Genomic DNA, 20,262 nt, shown 5'->3' with positions numbered 1-20,262 from the left:
TCCCATCAGTGTGTGGAGATTATGCCCAAAGAGTTTTCCTGGCTAAATGTCATTTCCACACATGCCCTTCTGTGTAACTTGATTGTCTCACTACCCTTACACTACACACTAGTTCAAATGTCCTTTTCAGTAAAAACATCTGTAGAGCTAAACCAAGTTAGAATATTATTTATTAAGATGCCACTTCTTAGTTCTAGTTTTGATCTGTAGCACATGTGCCCTCCCCTTCCCCTCCCTCTCCCCTTCTCCCTCTACCCCCCACCTCTTTTTTTGAGACAGGGTCTTGCTACGTAGATCAGGTTGGCTTTGGACTTGTTATGTAGTCCAAGCTGACCCTGAACTTGCAGCAATCCTCCTGCCTCAGCCTCCTGAGTGCTGGGGTTATAGGAGTGTGCCAGTATTCCTGGCTCATAGCTCCCTTTTGGGATTTCTATCAGTATATTAGAATAGATTCATATTCTTGAGACTATGGACTTAAAAATGAATATTCTGTTTTCAGGAATAAAAGTAGAGTGTCTTTTTCTACCTGGAATAGCTCCACACCTAATTGCTAAGAATTTCAGAAAAATAATTCCAGAAGAGATCAAGTGCCACAGACTCTTAGAACAAGTATAAATAAGTAATTCCAGACATTCAAAATAAGACTTTCATTCCACTGGACTGCACAAAAGTGATTTTCTTTTGTCACTGACTACCTTTCCTCCCTTCTCTGGACAGGAGGAAAGTTGATTTTGTTCCATTCATTGTAACAGTCTTTCCTCCTGTGGGGGGTGGGGAAGAAACCAGAAAAGCTTTTGTCTAGCACTAACTGAGCTCAGGACAGCTAAAACGGGACCCAGTTCTGCGTGACAGCATGCACCACACCACACGCACTTTACCTGTGAAGCGGTCAAGGTGGGTGAGGGTGCAGCTGACTGCTGGGCGTGGTGGTGGTGGTGCTGCTGCTGCTGCTGTAGTTGCTGGAGTGGTTGCTGCTGTGCTGTTTGTAGTTTGTTTTCAGATTGTGGCAATGGCTGTATTTGGAACTTGTCTGGTTGTTCTTGCTTTACTATCAGGTTCTTCCGTAGCTGTTCAACTACTCTTTTCTACCAAGTGGAGACAAAAAAGAAAGAAAATCTATCAGCATGCTCTTTCATCAGCTGCATGAAAACGTGCAGCAATTATATTTCTCTGACACCTTTTCTTTTAACAAGCTTCATCTAAAACTTGTTACAGAAAAAATTTACACGGCACTTATTGGATGTTACCATAAATATGAAAACAATGGTATAAGAAATGTTTCGTATAGAAAGGGAAATTGGAGCATACAGATGAAAAAGTGAAGAGAGATGACACAGCCGAACTCCTATGTCCTGACTATTACCAGCTTAGCATGCTGGGCCGGAAGGGCAGAGGAGCATGACAGGAAGAGGACAATTCCACAGTTTACAGTGCTTCAATTAAAAGATCAGTTTATATTCTTACCAGCTACACAATACTTGGCAAGTATCTTAGCCTTCCTGGGCGCCAATGCCCTGGTCTGCGAAACAGGTGGCTGACAATATCCGTCGGGTTCTCATGAGCACCGAATCAGCTTATGATACAGTGACACCTCGGTGCACCAACGCTTCTGTCTACAAACAATTTGGTTCGCAAACAAAAGCCTTTGGCAAAATTTTGCTTCTGTTCCCAAATTCTGCATCGGGTGACACACATGACTGTGGCCACCTTCCCCACACAAACACAAAAGCAGCCATCTTCCCCTCAAGTGTACAAGGGATGAATCAAGGCACCACTGTATATATACAAATAAAGAGCCCCAAGCTGTGACTGGCACGTTATTATTGGTCATTATTATTTGCGTACCCCATAAACATAGACACCAAGCCATACGAATCTGTATTCATCAAACAAACACGATGTACCCAGTTTGAAACAGTAAACGAGGAAATCTTGATCCCAGTAATATGTAAAATAAACAACAAATGTTTTAAATTACCGACATGTGTAACTCTTGAGCTACATCACATCCCCGGGCACTATCACAACAGGAAGTGAGCACTATCCGACAGGAAGTGAGCACCACCGGGGACTTCTGGTCACAACTGCACTCTGCACTGAGGCCTATGCTGCTCAATAATGTCCTCACTCTCTCCAGAGGCGCCCTCGGTGATGTGACCAAAGAGCAGCAAATGGCTCAGGGGACATTTACTCTAATAACTGGGGGCCAGACTTGGGCTCAGACTCTCCAGGCAGGGCTGGAAGAAAGAATAAGCATCACTCTTTTCATGAACTTCCCCCCCCCAGCTTTAACTGAGTTTATTGGTACATTTTAGGGATACAGTACAGTTACATTCATTGTTGGGATCTTGTACCTCTACATGACAAGTCTTGGTTCTCATTTTTTCCACTTGTCCCTGCCCTCCCGTCACCCCCTCCTTCCCTCCCCATCTATAAACATTTTATTTCCATCTTTTCTTATCTCACATTTTTTTCTTTTCCCTTATTACCCTTCCCCTACCCGTCCCACCTTCCCTACACTTTTAGCTCCTTCCTTCCCATTTCACAATGTCAGTAATTTTATTAGGATCTTCTGTATTATTGCAGTTTATTCACACCAGAGAGAATATTCAGTATTTACACATGTGTGACTTATTTATTTCACTTAGGAGTGTATCTTCAATATGTATCCATTTTCCTATGAATGAATCTATTTTCTCATTCTTTATGGCTGAATAATATTCCATTTTATAGAAAAACCACATCTTTATCCAGTTTCCAACTGATGGGCAAATAGGCTGTTTCCAAGTTTTAGCTATTACAAACTGTGTCATGCACTTTCTTTTTAAAAAGGCTTTTTCTTAGTATATGCTTACAATACATAATGCCTACACTCTTTGTGGGGAGTTGGTCCGGGTACCCAACACATCGTAATTCTTTCCTTTCATCCTCTTCCTCTCCCCCCCATCTCTCGATTCCTTTCCCATTTGAGAAAGATCTCCCTGCTTTCTATCAACTAACTTTTATTTTGTTCTTTATTTATATTTTGGGTTTCTCATGTAAGAGAAACTGTGTGATATTCAGCTTGTGTGTCTGATTTATTTCACTTAACATTATGGTTTCAATGCCCATCTGTTTTCTACAAATGACTCAAGTCTCTCTTTATGGCAGAATACCATTCCATTGTGTGTAAATATCACAATTTCTTTGTCCATTCATCTGCTGAGGGATATATAGGCTGTTTCCAAGATTTAGCTATTATTATTATTTATTTATTTATTTATTTATTTATTTATTTATTTTTGGTACTGGGGATCGAACTTGGGTCCTTGGGCTTTTAAGGCAGGTGGTAGAACCACTGAGCTAACTCCCTGGTCCAAGGCATATTATTTCTGGTAACAAAGGACTGCTATTTTTAAATACAGATTATGAATGAAAAAGAAATTTGGTGCTAGTTGAGCCTAGTATAGATCTTTTTTTGGAGGGTCATTTTTGAGACAGTTTTTTGAGAAAAAAAACTCATTGTGTAGTTCAGACTGGGTTGGAAATCACTGTGCAGCCCAGGCTGGCCTTGAACTCACAGCAATCCTCCTGCCTCAGCCTCCTGAATGCTGGGATTACAGGCGTGCACCACCACACCTGGCAGCACAGATCTTTAAATAAAGGGTTAAGCAAAACTATTCATCACCCAAACTCTCTAAAGAATCAAAATCTGCAGGCTACTTAATATATCTGAACATTAACTATTTACAAAATGGATTTTAAAAAACCTGAAGTCAGTACAAAATATATTCTTGAGTTTTTATATTTTTATTATTGATTCTTCTTTAGACAATAAAAGTACTCCATAAAGGCCAGTTTTGGGGAGAGAAAAACGGATTCTGCCACACATTATACTCTGCTAGCACTGTCTCTGAGTAAATATTTTTTAAAAATGTAGAGTCTAAAGCCTTTTCAGAAACCATCTGCAGAGTAATAAAAATGCAAATTAATAAAATATCAAATGCTTATAAAAATTAACTTTCAAGTCTTCAAAACTATTTCTCAAGCACAAAAGGCAGAGAAATTGAACTGCTGTGAGTTCAAGGAGGGGAAGTAGTGAGCATCATGTGTGGATTTTATTGCTTGGTGGCTACCAGAATAGTCAGATGTTTAAAAATTAGTTATTTATAGTTGCTTTTCGTCTGCCTCTCCAACAATCAAACGTGTTGATAAGCTAGCTAAAGTGCAGCATTAGTGCAGAAAGGAACTCCCAAAAACCCTTATAAAAAATGGAGAAGGCAAGGATGGTACCAAGTATATGCCTGTAACCCAGCACTCTGGGAGGACAAGGCAGAAAGATCACAAGTTCAAGTACAGCCTGGGCAACTTAGCAACTTAGCGAAACCCTGTTTCAAAATAAAAAAGCCAGACACGTAGAACAGTGTGAAGGCCATGGATTCAATCCCTTATAGTGTAAAAAAGAAAACAAACAAACAAAACCAGGATCAAACCACAGAAAACCCAATACAACAAAAAACAGCACAAAAACAAATTAATCACTATACAGTATTAGGCACAAAAGAACAGGGTTTTTCTCTACAAGTCATTCTTAAAAAAATACAGTGTGCCAGGTATAGTGGTACATACCTGTGAACCCAAGCACTTGGGATCGTGAGGCAGGAAGAACATGAGTTTGAGGCCAGTCTGGTCTATACAGTGAGAACCTGTCTCAAAAAAGCCAAAACAAAATAAAAAAAATCCTACCCCAAAACAAAGCAAAACCGCAATACCATACCAAAGCAACAGCTGTAACAAACCAGTGTGTTCTACTTACTGCCTAACCGAAGTGCACTACAAGGAAGAGACAAAGCCCAGAACCTACCGCCAGGGTTACGTACAACAACAGGAACAGCGAGGAAAGAGCCAGAGGCGAGCGACCTAGAGAAGGTGGCGGCCAATGAGAACTAGATGTGAGAGCGGGCACTGCATTCACAACTGTTCCTCCCCAGGGCCCAGAACAAAGCCCTGGAAGCTTGCAGATGGCAAGGAAAACCAAGCTCCGATGACTTGCAAACTGAAGAACCGCACAGAGATGCATCACTCCTTGCTGGGCTCCCCAGAAGATGAGAGCAGCTGTGCAGATCTACAGGTGTCTCTGGCATTTTTTTAAAACATCAAGGTTTGGCAGAAACAGAGTTGCTTTGCATCACTTAATACATGTGGCTGCTGTCAGGAGACCATGGGGGAATGCAGGGTGGGCTGGGCAGTGGAGGGCTCCAGGGCCCGGCTTGTGCAGGTGCCGGCCACCGTCCGTCCCACAGCCAGTCTCGCTCTAGCTCTAGTTCAGCCGCACCACGCCAGCAAACACAGCACTGTGTCACTTTAGAGGGACCCAGATCTAGGTCAGCAGCAGTAGAGGCAGGCAGGGAGTGACGGAAGCCGTAGGATTTCTAGTCCTAGCCGTGTGGGATCAAGCAGAGTTCCCCATGGCCCCTGCACAGAGGACACCCTCTTGTCTCCATAAGAGAAGAACACACATTTCCTAGTATGCATTTTAAACAAAGAAATCACAACTTCTGCTGGTCACTGATGAGAATATACTGGCATCACCGATTTGATATTTTCAATGGTGTTCACCCAGGAGATCTTTAAATGCGACCAACTGTCTTAGAACATTATCCTAAGGCGTTGAGAAAAGGCTAAATTTTACAACCTGGTCATTCAACATTCACCAACCCATTAATACAAGTTAAAAGACTGGAGAAAAGCCAAGTAAGTGAAAAAAGAAAAGCTGGAAAGAACGACTGCAGGAGGGTGGGAGAAACAGTGAGTAGCTTCTCCTGTCTCTCCTTACTAGAAACACCAGGCCGGTGGCAGGACAGCTAGTGCCGCCCCCTTCAGTCCACTTGTCCAGAGCTGCTCCATAAACCCAGCCCGAGACTGAGTCTCACACTGCCCTGACGTGTGCACCACTGGGCTTTGTTCAGGCAGAACTGACACTTCATGTCGCGGTTTCCGACACAGTCACAGTGATCAATATTGTGACCATCGGTGACACCATCGACACGCTCACACAACTGCAGGACAGATTCAATGCCAAGGACGGACTTTATCGCTGCAATACAACAGAATATGGGTTCGTCTTCCTGTTAGCCAGGCAAACCATGCGGCTGGCATGGCGCTGCTCAGCACAGAAGGAGCTGGCGAAATGGAAGGGCAGCACCACGCGCCCCCCAGCCTCCCATCCCCGACACTGAGCCGACAGCTGGTTTTCATCAATGAATTCACAGACAAATTTAAGAACGTTTCTCGCAAAAGGAACTCTGTGCCTAAGGTACTTTCCACTCCAAATGGGTATCACCACCTGTCTCTATTTTGCCCACCGTTGCGGAACATTAACTGTTGTGTATCAATTATGAGAGGGCCGTACCCATTCAAGATACCTTCTTATACAACCCTGCCTTAAAAATTCACTCACCCCTCTGAATTTTTTTTCTCTCATTGAGTTTATTGGTACATTTTAGGTATAAAGTATGGTTACATTCATCATTGTACCTTTACATGACAGGTCTTGGTTCTCATTTTTCCCCTTTGTCCCTGTCCTCCCTTCACCCCCTCCCTCCCCATTTACAAACACTTTATTTCCATTTTTTCATTTTCTCATATTTTTTCTATTCCCTTATTACCTGTCCCCTACCCTTCCCACTTTCCCTATGCCTTTAGCCCTTTTCTTCCTATTTCACATGGTCAGTTATCTCATTAGGATCTTATGTACTATTATAGTTTTTCACATCAGAGAAACTATTTGGTATTTACACCCCTATGAATTAACATCCAATCACAAAATACAACCTTCACCTTTCATATCATAGGCTGATAGAGACTTCCTCAAATCCAGAAAGTCAAGAACAGATCTTATTCATTTCCACATTAAAATGCAGTGAAAATATTTCCAGATGTTCAGACTTACCAACAGCTCAAACAAACACAAATAACAAGGATACTAAAAAAAAATTCTGGGGGGGTACCAGGGATGGAACTCAGGTCCTTGCACTTGCAAGGCAGGCGGTGGAACCGCTGAGCTAAATCCCCGGCCCAAGGGTACTAAATTTTATCTGTGCCAAAAAATTAACCTGGAGAAATTTATATTCCACCCCCCGTTTTTTTACATTCTATTTTAAAAATTTAATTGGTACATGTTTCAGTACATAATGACAGAAGTTGATATTTGTTGGTGACAGCAGAATTTCGCAAAAAGGCTGGGTATATGGCTCAGTGGTAGAGTACTTGTCCAGCAGGTGCCAAGCCCTGCATTAGATCTCTAGAATCATCAAAAAATAAAGAGTGCCAGAGGTAGTGGTGTACATCTGTAATCCCAGCACTCAGGATCTGAGGCAGGAGGGTCGCCATGAGTCTGAAGTTGGCCTGGGATACAAAGAGAGTTCGAGGCCGGCCTGAACTGCATGACGAGACCTTGTCTCACAAAAGAGAATTTCTCCAAGGCAGGGAAAGAAACCTTTCTACCATACAAAGAAAACAACTACTACATTTATAAGTGACACCAATATGCATCAAGAGTGAGGACACAGGAGGAAGTGGGAAGTTCTGCGGAAGGTATCAAACAATCACCCTCTGGAGAATACTGTTTCTGACACAGCATCAGTAACAGAAGTGCAGTGCAGAGCAAAAGGAATGTGTCATTTAAGGCAAACAAAATTAAGTGAAGATTCCACCATCTTATGAACAAAAACAAAGAATGTCATTTTATGAATAAAATACAGGAAAAAAGCAATAAACCCTTAGCTTCATGCAATAAATAAACTCAGTGGGAGAAAACACAGTGAAGCTATTGGAGAGCATGTTCCAGGGGAAACACAGGATAGGATCCTTGCAGTGGAGGAGGAATATTGGTAAGAGCAGCTACAAAAATTTACTTAGCTAAAAATAAAGACATTTTAGTCTTTTAGTAAGATACTAGAAGGCTTTCCCCAACTCTGAGATTCTGTTCTTTTTTAGGTTTTTAAAGGAGATAGCCTTTTAAACATACCACCTGTTTGATAGAGGCATCATCTACAACCATGTCTTATAGTGGACAGGACAGGGACTAGAAGCAAATGGGTAACCAAAAGCAGGATAAGACTTTGGATCCGTTCAGATTCCTGCTCAGCGCTGCACAGTAGGCTAAGAGATATTATAAGGTTAATCAGCCCTAAATTACCTAGACTTTCTCACTCCCCCTTCAAGATTGAGGACACTAAGGTAAGAGTAATTATACTGATTTTCAGGATTTGTAGGGATCTAATTGCCAGCTTTTGCAACAATCAGTTCAGAGCCCTAGAACAATGCCTAAAAGTCTGAAGTCATTGTTCTTAAACCTGGAGCTACACTGGACTCTAGGAAGAGCAGAACCTTGAAGGCCACCCCACAATGAGTTCACTCCCCAAGCGGGAATAATTACTCGAGATGGGAATTGATCCAACCCCCACCCCAAGCCATCATCCCACAAGGGGACTGAACTGCTTCCTCAATGACAGCTCTCCTGGGACCTCACAGAACCAGCTCCAAGACATAGGTCACTCAGATCAGGTCTTGACAATGCTGCCGGTGCAAACTCCCAAGTCTCGCTTTTGTTCCTCTTTTTAGTAAAACTTGTTCCTGTCAGGCACTCACAGATCTTGAACAGCTCATGCTTCCCAGCATGGCCATCCCAGTGAGAGCTCCTTTCTTGCCCTTCACCACTGCTCACCTTCTTGAAGGGTGTTATGGGATGGAGCATCTGCTGGGACCCCCGGAGCTGGGGCTTTTGCCCTCCAACTCCAAGAACAGTATGGTGAACTGCATATGTCTGGCAAAGTAGGTAGGTATCTTGGTTTTGAGACTTGGGAGACAAGTATTTTCTAGTTCTGTAAAATGTCAAGGAATTTATATATCAGAATATAAAAGAATTAAGGAGCAAAAGTAGTTCATATTATCGAGCTTTTAAAAATAAAGTTCCCCAAAAATAAAAAAATAAAGTTCCATGGATGTTTAACAGATGGTAGAGTATATGTATGGTATTGATTAGACCCTGGTTTACCTTTTCAATTAAAAAATTCTTTGGGGGCCAGGGATTTAGCTCAGTGGTGGTTCCACTGCCTGTTTCGGAAGTGTAAGGTCCCGTTCAATCCCCGGTACCAAAAAAAAAACAACAACAATCTTTTGGGTTCATTCACTTTTCAAAACACACACACACACACACACACACACACACACACACACACACACACGCACGCATGCGCGCGCTCGCAGCCGCATATTTACATCAGTGGATGCTACATCCCATGTCCACAGGAGATGAGACCTTGTACCTGTATCCATGAGGCCTATACTTCATCTCTTTATGGGATTAAACCCTTTATTTATTAGCCTGATTGAAATGCAGCTCACATTTTCCTTATTTAGTTCATTCATACTCTAACCTTCTCCTCCAATGTGTTTCATGTTGACTGTAAAAACACTACTAATTTTGCTATAATCAAACTCTGTGTATGTCTAGGGGCCCTTTTAAGAATCTGGGGACTGGCCAGATGTGGTGGCACAGGCCTGTAATCCCAACATTCTTGGGAGGCTGAGGCAGGAAGGCAGCAAATTTGAGCCAGGCCTGCAACTCAGTGAGACCCTGCCTCAAAATTAAAAAAAATTTTAAAAGGGCTGGAACTATAGTCCAGCATGGAGGTCCGTAGGCTCAATTACCCAAAAGAAAGTGGGTGGCTGCTATACTCAAGAGAGATGTGACTGATGGAGACCTACAGATCCAAAGATGCTGGAGTTGCTAGAGTGTAACTCAGGGACAGAGGACTTTCCTAGTATGCGCAGACCAGCACCACAAAAATAAATGAATGAATGAATGAAATAAAGACATATGTGCTAGGGCAAAACAGCACAAACACACAGACTAGGAAGCTGCACTGCATATTGGGAATGGTAGTAGTTGTTACATATTTCTCTATAATGAAAGACCAAGGAGGAAATTCAGAAACCAGGTTGGCTTGCGTTTAAGCTTTCTGTTTTTTGAAGCACTAAGCTATACAGTACTGTACTATTTTCTTTGCTTTGGAAAACTACTGAGGATCAAATGAATTAATGGTAGGGAGCGTTTAAGACATTGTCAAAGGCAATGGGAAAATAAGGGATGGTAACCAATGAATAATACAGTTAGTATACGTGAATTTTCAACTCAGAGTAACAGCTTTTCTCAGTGTCAATTATATTTCAATCATTTGATTTTTATCATCCAGGCAAATGTTTTAAGGTTAGTTTGAACTAAGTTTGGCTTTTTTTTAATGACAACTGCCCAAAAACCAGTAAAATATTAAGAAAGTGATTGCTTCCTGTTGCCTTTTTATCTTAGAAATCAAGCACTTAGAAAATATATCCTTGTGTAGAAATCTAGGTATGTCCCTGACTTCTTGTATCTCTATGGTAGTTCATAATTCTGAATGCATTAAACAGATGTTCAATTTAAATGTAAACTGACCTAGAAAAGACCTTAGACACATAATGAGGACAGTATAAAAAATGTAAGAACCATTTACAATCTGCACAATTTAGCTGCTTGCGAACATAAAAAAGTACCTGGGTCATTGTGTTTGTACTACAATGAGATATGACACTGAGACTATTAATTCGTAAATTAAACTCCTGTTCAGCACAATATAGGTCCCTCTATAACTATCTGTTTACAGAACACTGCGGCACACACACCATCTTGTCATTCATCATTCCAGGCTCTGCCTCACCACTGAAAAGGCTACACTGCTTTGCTAGTATCAGAGTTGTCAGACGCCCTATTGAAATTTTCTCATTCGTCTGCCCTGAAGCTGCTGTGGCTTCTTCGTGAAAACTATTGCAGTTGGACATGGCTGCACAGGTAGCTGTCCTTGGCAAGCTGGATATGAAAATAAAATTTAAGTCCTGTGACAATCCTAAAAGGAGGGAGGGGAAGGACGGAACAAAACAAAAATCTCTGTTATTTTAGGGAACACCATTCAGATAAAACAGATTATTTTGTCTAATCTAAACTCTGGGTATCATTTGAGATACCGTATGTAGGAAGTCCCCCTTTCCACAGAAAGCCAAGACAGGATCACATGCCGGAAGAGGTGATTTAATAGATTATTTCACCAAATCCTACAAATTCTACGCTGAATACATTTGAATCTGAGAGGTAGATGGATCATCTCCAAAAGCAAAGATATCTTTTTTTTGTTGTTGTTGTTGTTTTTTGTTTTGGAGATAGGATCTTGCTATGTAGTTCTGGTTGGTCTTGAGCTCACTATGTAGTCCAGGCTGGCCCTGAACTTGTGGCAAATCTCCTGCCTCAGCCTCCCAAATGCTGGGATTACAGACCTGTGCCACGACACCAGACTTGATATCTTTTAACAATCCTCAATTCTGTAGTTTTTCCATAAAAGAGAGAAAAAGACAACAGCGTTAGAATAACATACTGTGTTGGGCAGTATACATCACGCAGAACATATTCTATGATAAAATGTGCTATTTTCCTAACATTTAGACAAAAATAACTTTTGTAAATCATTAAATGTTGACATTTTAAAGCGGGAAGTATTTTAACAAAAGTATATCCTGAACATTATAATCTTGATGCTTAAAAACACAATTTTTTATCATGTACAGTAAAAACAAACATTGATTATAAGAGATTCTGAAGCTTCTAGATAAGTATCTTAATTTCACAAAGCATTCACAATTTTATCAGCTAAATTTATCACAAGAATTTATTACAAATTACTTTCTGACAAGCCCCCACCTGAAATAACTCAAAGGGAGCAACTCCATCATGCTAGGTAGGCTGCCAACACGACAGGTGGCTCACTTTGAGGGACTGGGCCATCCAAGGCGGCCTGCACTACTTTGTATCTAGTCTCAGTTTTCTCCCACAGAGGCAGAATAAACCTGAACTCATCTTTCAGAATTTCAGCCCAGTTTGCATTTTTGTTTTAAATTGTCAGTATCGGAAATATCATTAGAGAGGTTCAGCAATATAGAAGAAAAGCATGAATGCTCTCTTAATGAATAAAATACATTTACTTAAAAATTTAAGACCTTTATTAAATCTTAAATGCAAAGAAAAATATTTTCCCAGGCCACGAAAATCACAAAATTCAATCCACAAATCCCTATACAAATATTTAAAGCACACACACACACACACACACACACGTTTTAGAAAGCACAGAATAGCCACAGTATTTTTTCTAGCATACATCTATGTACTAAAGGTGAAGCTCGTGCTCTTACCACACTGTTTTCTAGTTCTCACACACAACAGAAGTGCAGTCAAAAAAGGACACTGTACTGAATGTAAGCCAGTTCCCTAATAGTTAATAGACTTTGAGGTCAGCTTTAGGTTCAGAGCAAAGCTGAGTGGAATGTACAGGGTTCCTTCATGCCTCTTGCTTCCCCCCCCCCACCAAAGTGCCACACCACAGTGGAGCATTTGTTATAATCAACTGGCCTGCCCTGACAAATTAAAGTCTATAATTTACATCAAGATTCACTCTGGGTGCTATACACTCTACAGATTTGTACAAATGTACAATGATCTGTATCTACTGTAATATCATACAGAATAATTTCACTGCCCCCAAATCCTGTGTTCTGCCTATTCATCCCTCCCTTCTCCAACCACTGATCTAACATCCCCATAGTTTTGCCTTTTCCACAGTCTCACAGAGTTGGAACTGTATAGTATGTAGCCCTTCTGGATTGACTTCACTTAGTTAAGGCGCCTCCACGTCCTTTCATGCATGGCTTGATGGATGGGTCTTCTTAGTTGTGAATGTTTTATTTCTGAATATACCAGAGTAGTTCATTTTTTTCCCCACATAGCCTGAAGCGATAAGTTGTTGATTCTATTATATTTACAATAAAAACCCAATCATATCAGACAGACATTACTTGCAGGGTGGAATAGTGAGGCACTGCCCAAGTGATTCAACTTAGATCTCAAATCAGGGGATACAGTCAGACTTAATTAAGAGTTCAGTTCCTGCTCACTATTTCCATACTCCACCCCAAAACCTAGTGCAATTATGTGACTTGCTGGTGAGAGAAAATACATAGACTGCACATCTATGTATTATGCAAAATTTCTCCAGTTAGCCAAAAAAAGTACCTAGTTAAAATCTTAACTATAGCTGGGTGTGTGGTGGTGCACACCTGTAGTCCCAGCATTTGGGAGGCTGAGTCAGGAGGACTGCTGTAAGTTTGAAGCCAGCCTAGGCTGCACAGTGATTTCGAGGCTAGCCTGACTACACAGTAAGACCCTATCTCAAAAACAAAAAGCAAAAAAACCCTCAATTATATATACATACACGTGTGCATGTATTTTCCCCTTTTCCACTGTGCTTTTAGGAAAAACATTTAGAGAGGTATTATTGTGTAGTAGAAATAATATAAAAGGTAAAAAATATCTGGGTCCTATTCTTGTATTTGTCACAAAAGGACTACGACCTTCAGTAGGTTATTTACCAATCTTAGTCTTAGCTTCTCCATTAGGACTCTACTCTCCTGTCAAAATTTTATGTGTCTCTGAACAGAAGAACGCACTCTCCTGAGGTACCGCTCTCACATCCATAGCACTGTGCACAGAAAACTAGCACTCAGTGATAATCCTGACTTTACCAAAAGAAGCCCCATCAATGGAGAACAGTTTCATTCAGGGGCTGAAAACTCACTCACATGGACATGTACAATGATGATCATCTTCTGCTGAAAAGCAATCTGGTGACTGATTACCTATTCCCAGGCAGGTAACAGACATTAATGAAGTAGGCCGGGTGTAAGTTAACAGGAAGTAATATGGACTATGGTCAACTGGAGAGGAACTGCCTTATCTAAAGGTACTAACGAGTGAATTACTTTTAACACTGTAAGTCAAACAAAGTATCTTTGCTGATAGATAGAGCTCAGGAACTTCCAGTTTTCAACCCAGACAGTAATTATACTCAACTGAACTATAGTTAGTAGGACAGGAAAATATAATAAAATATTACTCAGAAAAATTTCCAACAGGAAGCGAATCAAAAAGGATTTCAGATAACCAGAAAATCATACGGCTTCTAGTTAACTGAAATTTTACCATAATGAAAGGGCTGGTGGTGACTTTAGAGACTTCTGATGAACAAACATAAAAGCAAGTTATCAATGGTAATGAGAAGAATGGCAAGATAAAATATCCAAAAACATAGGAGGCCAGAAAACTATATACAAAGTATAAATGAGAATAAAAAATTTTAAGAAAAATGTTCCAATGGGCCGGGGATTTAGCTCAGTGGTTCTGCCACCTGCCTCACAAACACAAGGACCCAAGTTCGATCCCCAGTACTAAAAAAAAAAAAAGTAAATGTTCCAAAATTATGTTTACTTTATCAAAACAGTGTAAAGTACCTTACAGATAATTTAACCCCTTGTCATGTAAAAACAATGCAAGATGAACTGGAATCAATTTCTTTACTGTTGAAACTGTCTTTAGGACTGGAGAAAGTAGCTGTTTAAGTAGAGATCTGAAAAAGGGAAACTACCAGGTTGAAGCTGTCCAGGGAATTACAGTAAGCAAAATATGACCATCAGACTTGAAATCCAATCAGAACACTTAAGCTAACATCTAGGAATTTGTTTTAACATCTAGGTTCTTGTTTTAGAGTCCATGCATTCTTCAAAATAATTTCGTTTACATCATTAGGGGGGAAAAAGGAATTCATGCTATAAACTTATGGATGACTTAACAATTTTTTAAGAATCCTACTTTGGGGGCGGATACTAGGGATCAAACTCGGGACCTTGCGCTTGCGAGACAGAACCACTGAGCTAAATCCTGGCCCAAGAATCCTGCTTTCCGAGTAAATTCCAAATGAAAAATAATGGTAACATTTTCTACAAATACTTCCCGAACAATGTGATTTTTTTACCCTAAGTAATCATGTAGTAGTGTACACTTGCAAATTTTCACACCCTCTTATCCAATGAGATTCTCACAATTGCATGAGGTAGTTAATTAAGGGCACTGTCATTGATTCTTATGGGGAAACTGAGACGTAATGTAGTCAATCAAAAATTACAAAATTATGTGACAGTAAAATGGAGACTAGAACATGGAATTCTTGTCCTCCGCAAACCTAGTCTGAATGAAACTGTTCACTGAACAAAACACTAGAACTCTTTTTTTCTGAGTCAACTTCTCTGGGGCTGACAGGAGGTTGGGTGGTATCCAAGTGAGCTGACTGAACGGAGAAGAACCAGTGTAAGGAGGTGGGGCAGAGGGAGCATGTCTTTTACTGTCCACTGATTTTGAGATACACGACATCAGCAGGAGACAAAGTCAAGCTCTTGAGATCCAAGGAAGCAGAAAAGCCTGTGCACCAAAGTGAAGGGGCCACACAGGAGAGGAGCCAGAGCATGCAGGAAGGGTGGGAAATGGGGCAGCCAGGAGGAGCGGACAGCCTTTATACACGTGGTGTGTATTCCAAGGCTAACTCTAGTGACTCCGAGTATTCGGAAAGGCTGGGAATGTTCTAAAATGGACTGGACAGAGCTGGAGAGCTTGGTCCAAAATGCCAGAGAGAAGGCTATACTTCTATCACCTGGCAGCTCTGCAGGAGACACACCAGAATGATACACGACAGGAATGATCAGCCTGCTCATACACTGGCTGTGCTGAATAATTTCTTCAGTGTGGGGGATCCAAGCCAGGGCCTCGTGTGCTCTAGGTAAGTACTCACTGAGCTACATCTTCAGTCCTTTTTTTTTGTTTGTTACCAGGGATTGAACTCCGGTCCTTGTACTTGCAAGGCAGGTAGCGGAACCATTGAGCTAAATCCAGGCCCTTCAGTCCATTTTTATATTATTTTGACACAGCCTCAGCCTCCCAAGTAGATGGGAACACAGGTGTATGCCACCTTACCTGGCTTATGCTGGACAATTGTAAGAGTGTGCTTCTAACTTTGCAGCCTTGAGTGAAAAATCTCAATTCTGGAATATGACTTCAACTTAATAAATAAAACAGACACAGCAACATTTAGATTGGTAAAATGTTGGGCTCTAGTGGAGTTTTAAAGAAGTAAATCACAGCAAACCTCACTTACCAGCCACTAATATAGAAAGCTGGATTTAAAAATTTTATTCACTAACAGATATGCCTTACTGCCATAAAAATGATGTTACTATTTTTCTCTTACAACAGAGTACAGGTGATCAAAATTGATAGGCTAAGGGGCTGGGGTTGGGGCAGTGGCACTATAAACCACACAGAGGGGTTCAGAGCTAGCTTTCCCTCTTTCAGAACCACTACTAGGCAGCCTGCCGCCCCTCCCCCACCTGTCATGCAGGACCAAGGCCCAGCCCGTAGGACCGCTGTGCAAGTGACACAGCCATCACTTCTGCTTAGTCTCCGCAGGCCTAATGTATGCAGTGCTGAATTTACTTATCTCAGTAGGCAGCACAGACTCCCCAAGAGTGGTTATGTTTTAGGCTTTGTAAGAACAAGATGTCAGGGGTTTTGTTGTTGTTGCATCATTCGGCAACATCTTACTGCAACTCAGTGCTGAGGAGGCAAAAACACTAAATCAATCCAGCTCCACAACCCAGCAACTCAGCTCTGCTCAGCTCACCTTTCAGATGTTCCAAGAGCAGGATGGCTTCCCAGTATTCACTGACAACGGCAGACGCTAGTACCACGCATTTGTCTACTCACGCACCCTTTGAGTATATCCTTGGTCCTTCCCTGTCCTTGTCTCTCCCACTGCATTCTCCTTACTAAATATTTCCTGTTTATTTTCAACTGAAGGACGTAGGGACCTAATCTATCCTGAGCCCAAAGAAATGCATATAATCTTGGTTCTATGTGGAGATCCTGGGAGAAAGACCTAACTCACTCTCAGATGATACCTGGGCCTCCTCCAGTCTGGTCTGCTTAGATGCCAGAAGAAGGAGACATGATTATGTCTATATCCTTTATGAGAATCCAGGGCTGGCGGTACAGTTCAGTGTCTAGCATGTGTAAGGTCCTATATTTGATTCCTGCTAAAACAAACAAACAAATCCAGTCGATTCAAGGATGGCTATGAGGGCAAGGGGGACCCACTCGGAGAGAGCGTGGGTACTTGTAGCCTGGCAGGCACAGCGGAATGGACCCACTCATGTGTAGCCTATCAGCTTTACCACTAATCGGAGAGGAGAAAGCACCTTTTGGAAAAGAAAATGGAACAAATTGAGTGGAAAAGAAGAAGTGACATGAAAGTACCATGTTTAATGGGCAGCTTTTCTTGCTGGCTGAAGGTGTCCTTTTCCTAACCCAGGCTCCCTGTAACAGGAAGGAATCATCCCTACACTGGGTACATACCTATACTTCACAGGGTGTTTGTTTGTGTGACAGCTATACTGTCATAATTTTAGATGGTTAAACCTCTGCTCCAGGGTTTACAAAAGATCAGAGCACTTGTCACTCTTGGTGCAGGTAGAGGGAGATAGAGTGGCTGAGCAGTTCATTTTTCTTTATAATTACACCCCATTAACCTTCCACATGAGAGCTCCCTGTGCTTTCATACCAGCAGCACCAACTGGCTGCATTTGATAAGGCTCTACAGAGTCTGCAAGACCAGCACATGCAACAAAAGGAACACTTTAATACTGCAGACTTAAGCACAAGCTGAACGCAGCTCTGTTACTTACTGGCACACATACTCAGTTCAATTATACATGTGTAGACAAAACAAACTAAAAACATAAAGCTGGAAACCAGCAAACAAACCATGGCAGCTTATTTAAACCAAACATGATTAGAAAATCTGTTAATCTTCACAATATTAAATCTCCAAACTTATCTTCTTCTAACCTTTGATCAGGTGGCTTTCCCTAAGAAATACAGGATATGGTACTCAATATACTAAAGCTTACAGGGTGACACAATTCTAGGGTGATCTATGTTACAATTAGACCACACTGGTGTGTACAAACTACATGTGAAGTTAATTTACTAGCTAACGTATTTGTCTGCATGTACTGCTCAGTAACTGACTTTAAAAACAAACTGGCTAAGCACTGGCACAGTCTATCGTTATCCTTGGCAGTGGCCACACAAATGATGGGGGGGTGGTCTTTTTCTATTAACAATGCATTCTCCTGGAGTTGTAAATGTAGTACCAGGAATACTGTTTTCCATATGCACAAAGGTAGATTAGCGCTTTTCTATCCCGAGCAAAGGCTAGGTGTATTGCCTGAGCAGATAAAATGAAAGCCAATTTGGAAAGTAGGTGCTGGCACAATTAATCTTGAGTGTGAAACAAAGGGTAGCTATATTTATACCTATGCCTTAACCAATGGCATTCATAACCCTCACAGCATCTCAAAATAGTGTTTCCACTATGGCAGTTTGTATTTCTGGGTATGTCCCTAACTACTGTGGCCTAAGGAAGGTCCACAGTTATCCAGATGATGCTGTTTGCTTACTTTGGACACAAATTATGTACTGAACTTGATGTCTGTGATACACTGTAATTTGATAATCAGAAAATTAAAAGTGTAAGAACTCAGGTGATACGCAATCTAACTCATCAAATGCTGTATTTAAAACATTTTTCTAGAAATACAAAATTATAAAATCTTGTTTTTGAAAATTAAGATTCTTAGTACTTTTAAAAAGTGTTTGGCAGAGAAGTGTCTGTTTACTTTTACATTTTTCCTTTGCTTAATAGTTACAAACTTTAGTTGCAGCATATTTTTATGACACTTACCACCACAGTATCCTTTTTTAAAGATGTTTTTTAACCAAAATATGAGATATGTGTTTGCAACTAAAGGGCCTAGGAGCCTTGAAAAAGCAGTACCAAAGACATCACTTTAATACTTCCCTGCTGCATGTTACACACTGGAGCATTCAGCAGAATGATGCTGAAAGACCATATGTCAAAAGATAAAGTCAGCTCATGCCTATATGAAACAATTCCTGAAAACGTTGGTTTCTCAGTGCCCAGATCCAGCGACAGTCAAGATTCCTCTTCTGCTTCATAATACATGTTTTTCACCGCTCTATGAATAGAATTCTTTTCACTAAATGCTTGTTTTCAGCCTTCACCGTGGCAGAGAGATTAAAATTCCATCCTCTATAACCATGTTATGAATCAGGCAAAAGCCAATCTACCTGTTCAGGATCTGTCGCTTTGACTCATTGTAGGGCCATCTGTTTATGCGTGCTGCTTGTCTCAAGGTGCAAATCAACCTGCTGCTGGGCTGACCTGCCTCATGCCGAAAACCCATTCTGCAATTGCAACCTCCTTTCCCGGCAATAGGTCTTCTAACTGGAATCTAAAACCACCAACTTCACTCAACTGGAGTCAGACCCTATTCTACTGCTCTTGTATTAAAAAAGAGGTGGGGGGAGATACACCACAGGCCCACGTGCAAACAGGTCATCTCTGAACACTAGACTGTGAGGAAGGAGGCATACAGTTTTGCTCCTATCAAACATTTTAGTGCCAACAGCGGCAATCAGCCTGCTACCCAGGAATATACATGTACTACTGTGAAGAGAGGCTAAAGAAATTACCAAATCCCAGAGGACAGGAGTATGAACTGCAAATACAAACCATTCTCCTCTTTCTTCTAAAGACTGGTAACTTATTCACAGCTATGTTTCCATCTGTGTTATTAGCACACATACCTAATACAGCAATAGGAAAGGTTCTCAGAACATCCTCTGAATCATCCACAAATATCAATTTGCTTGCTGTTTCACATGAACTTTACTAATCACTCATCTTAATTTTGAAAAGATGTTAGAGCCATGAATAGAGTAGCAGGTAAAATGATGTCTGAAGATAATATTTAATGAATATGCCTAAGAGCAAGGAGTAATATAGATTTAATATAATATTAAAAAGAAGTTAGATGTCTACTGGTTAAAAACTTTACCTTTTTCAGAGATAGAAGATGTACACGCAAAAGAACTATTATATTTCATTTATACGGAGTATCAATAAACAAAATTTGGAAGATAAAAAAACACTACGTAAGTAGAAAAAAGAGCAGTAAAGAGAAAGCAGGGTTACAAACAGAAGTCAAGATCAAACCCAGAAAAGTTACATACCTTGAGCAATGCTAAACTCAAGGAAAATTTTTAAATAAAAAATTAAATATGGGTAGGGGGCCAGGGATCTAGCCCAGTGGTTCCACCACCTGCCTCACAAACACAAAGACCAGAGTTCGATCCCCAGTACCAAAAAAAAAAAAAACAAACGACAAAAT

The 20,262-nt window shown here is 40.9% G+C and overlaps 1 protein-coding gene across 21 annotated transcripts in view; it reads right to left on the bottom strand.

Moving 5' to 3' along the window:
- The window catches only part of Phf21a (PHD finger protein 21A), a 182,649-nt gene that overhangs the window by 46,383 nt on the left and 116,004 nt on the right, over window positions 1–20,262 (bottom strand). For all 21 annotated transcript variants that reach the window (XM_010612480.3, XM_010612469.3, XM_010612473.3 and 18 more), the window contains one exon: window positions 879–1,085. In XM_010612480.3, coding sequence (XP_010610782.1) covers window positions 879–1,085 — 207 coding nt within the window. The remainder of the gene's footprint in view (window positions 1–878; window positions 1,086–20,262) is intronic.

Source organism: Fukomys damarensis, unplaced genomic scaffold, assembly GCF_012274545.1.
Source record: "Fukomys damarensis isolate Sample0158 unplaced genomic scaffold, DMR_v1.0_HiC HiC_scaffold_27, whole genome shotgun sequence".
Classification (NCBI taxonomy): domain Eukaryota; kingdom Metazoa; phylum Chordata; class Mammalia; order Rodentia; family Bathyergidae; genus Fukomys; species Fukomys damarensis.
Note: the sequence above shows the minus strand (reverse complement) of the source record. Positions and strands in the feature narration are given on the sequence as shown.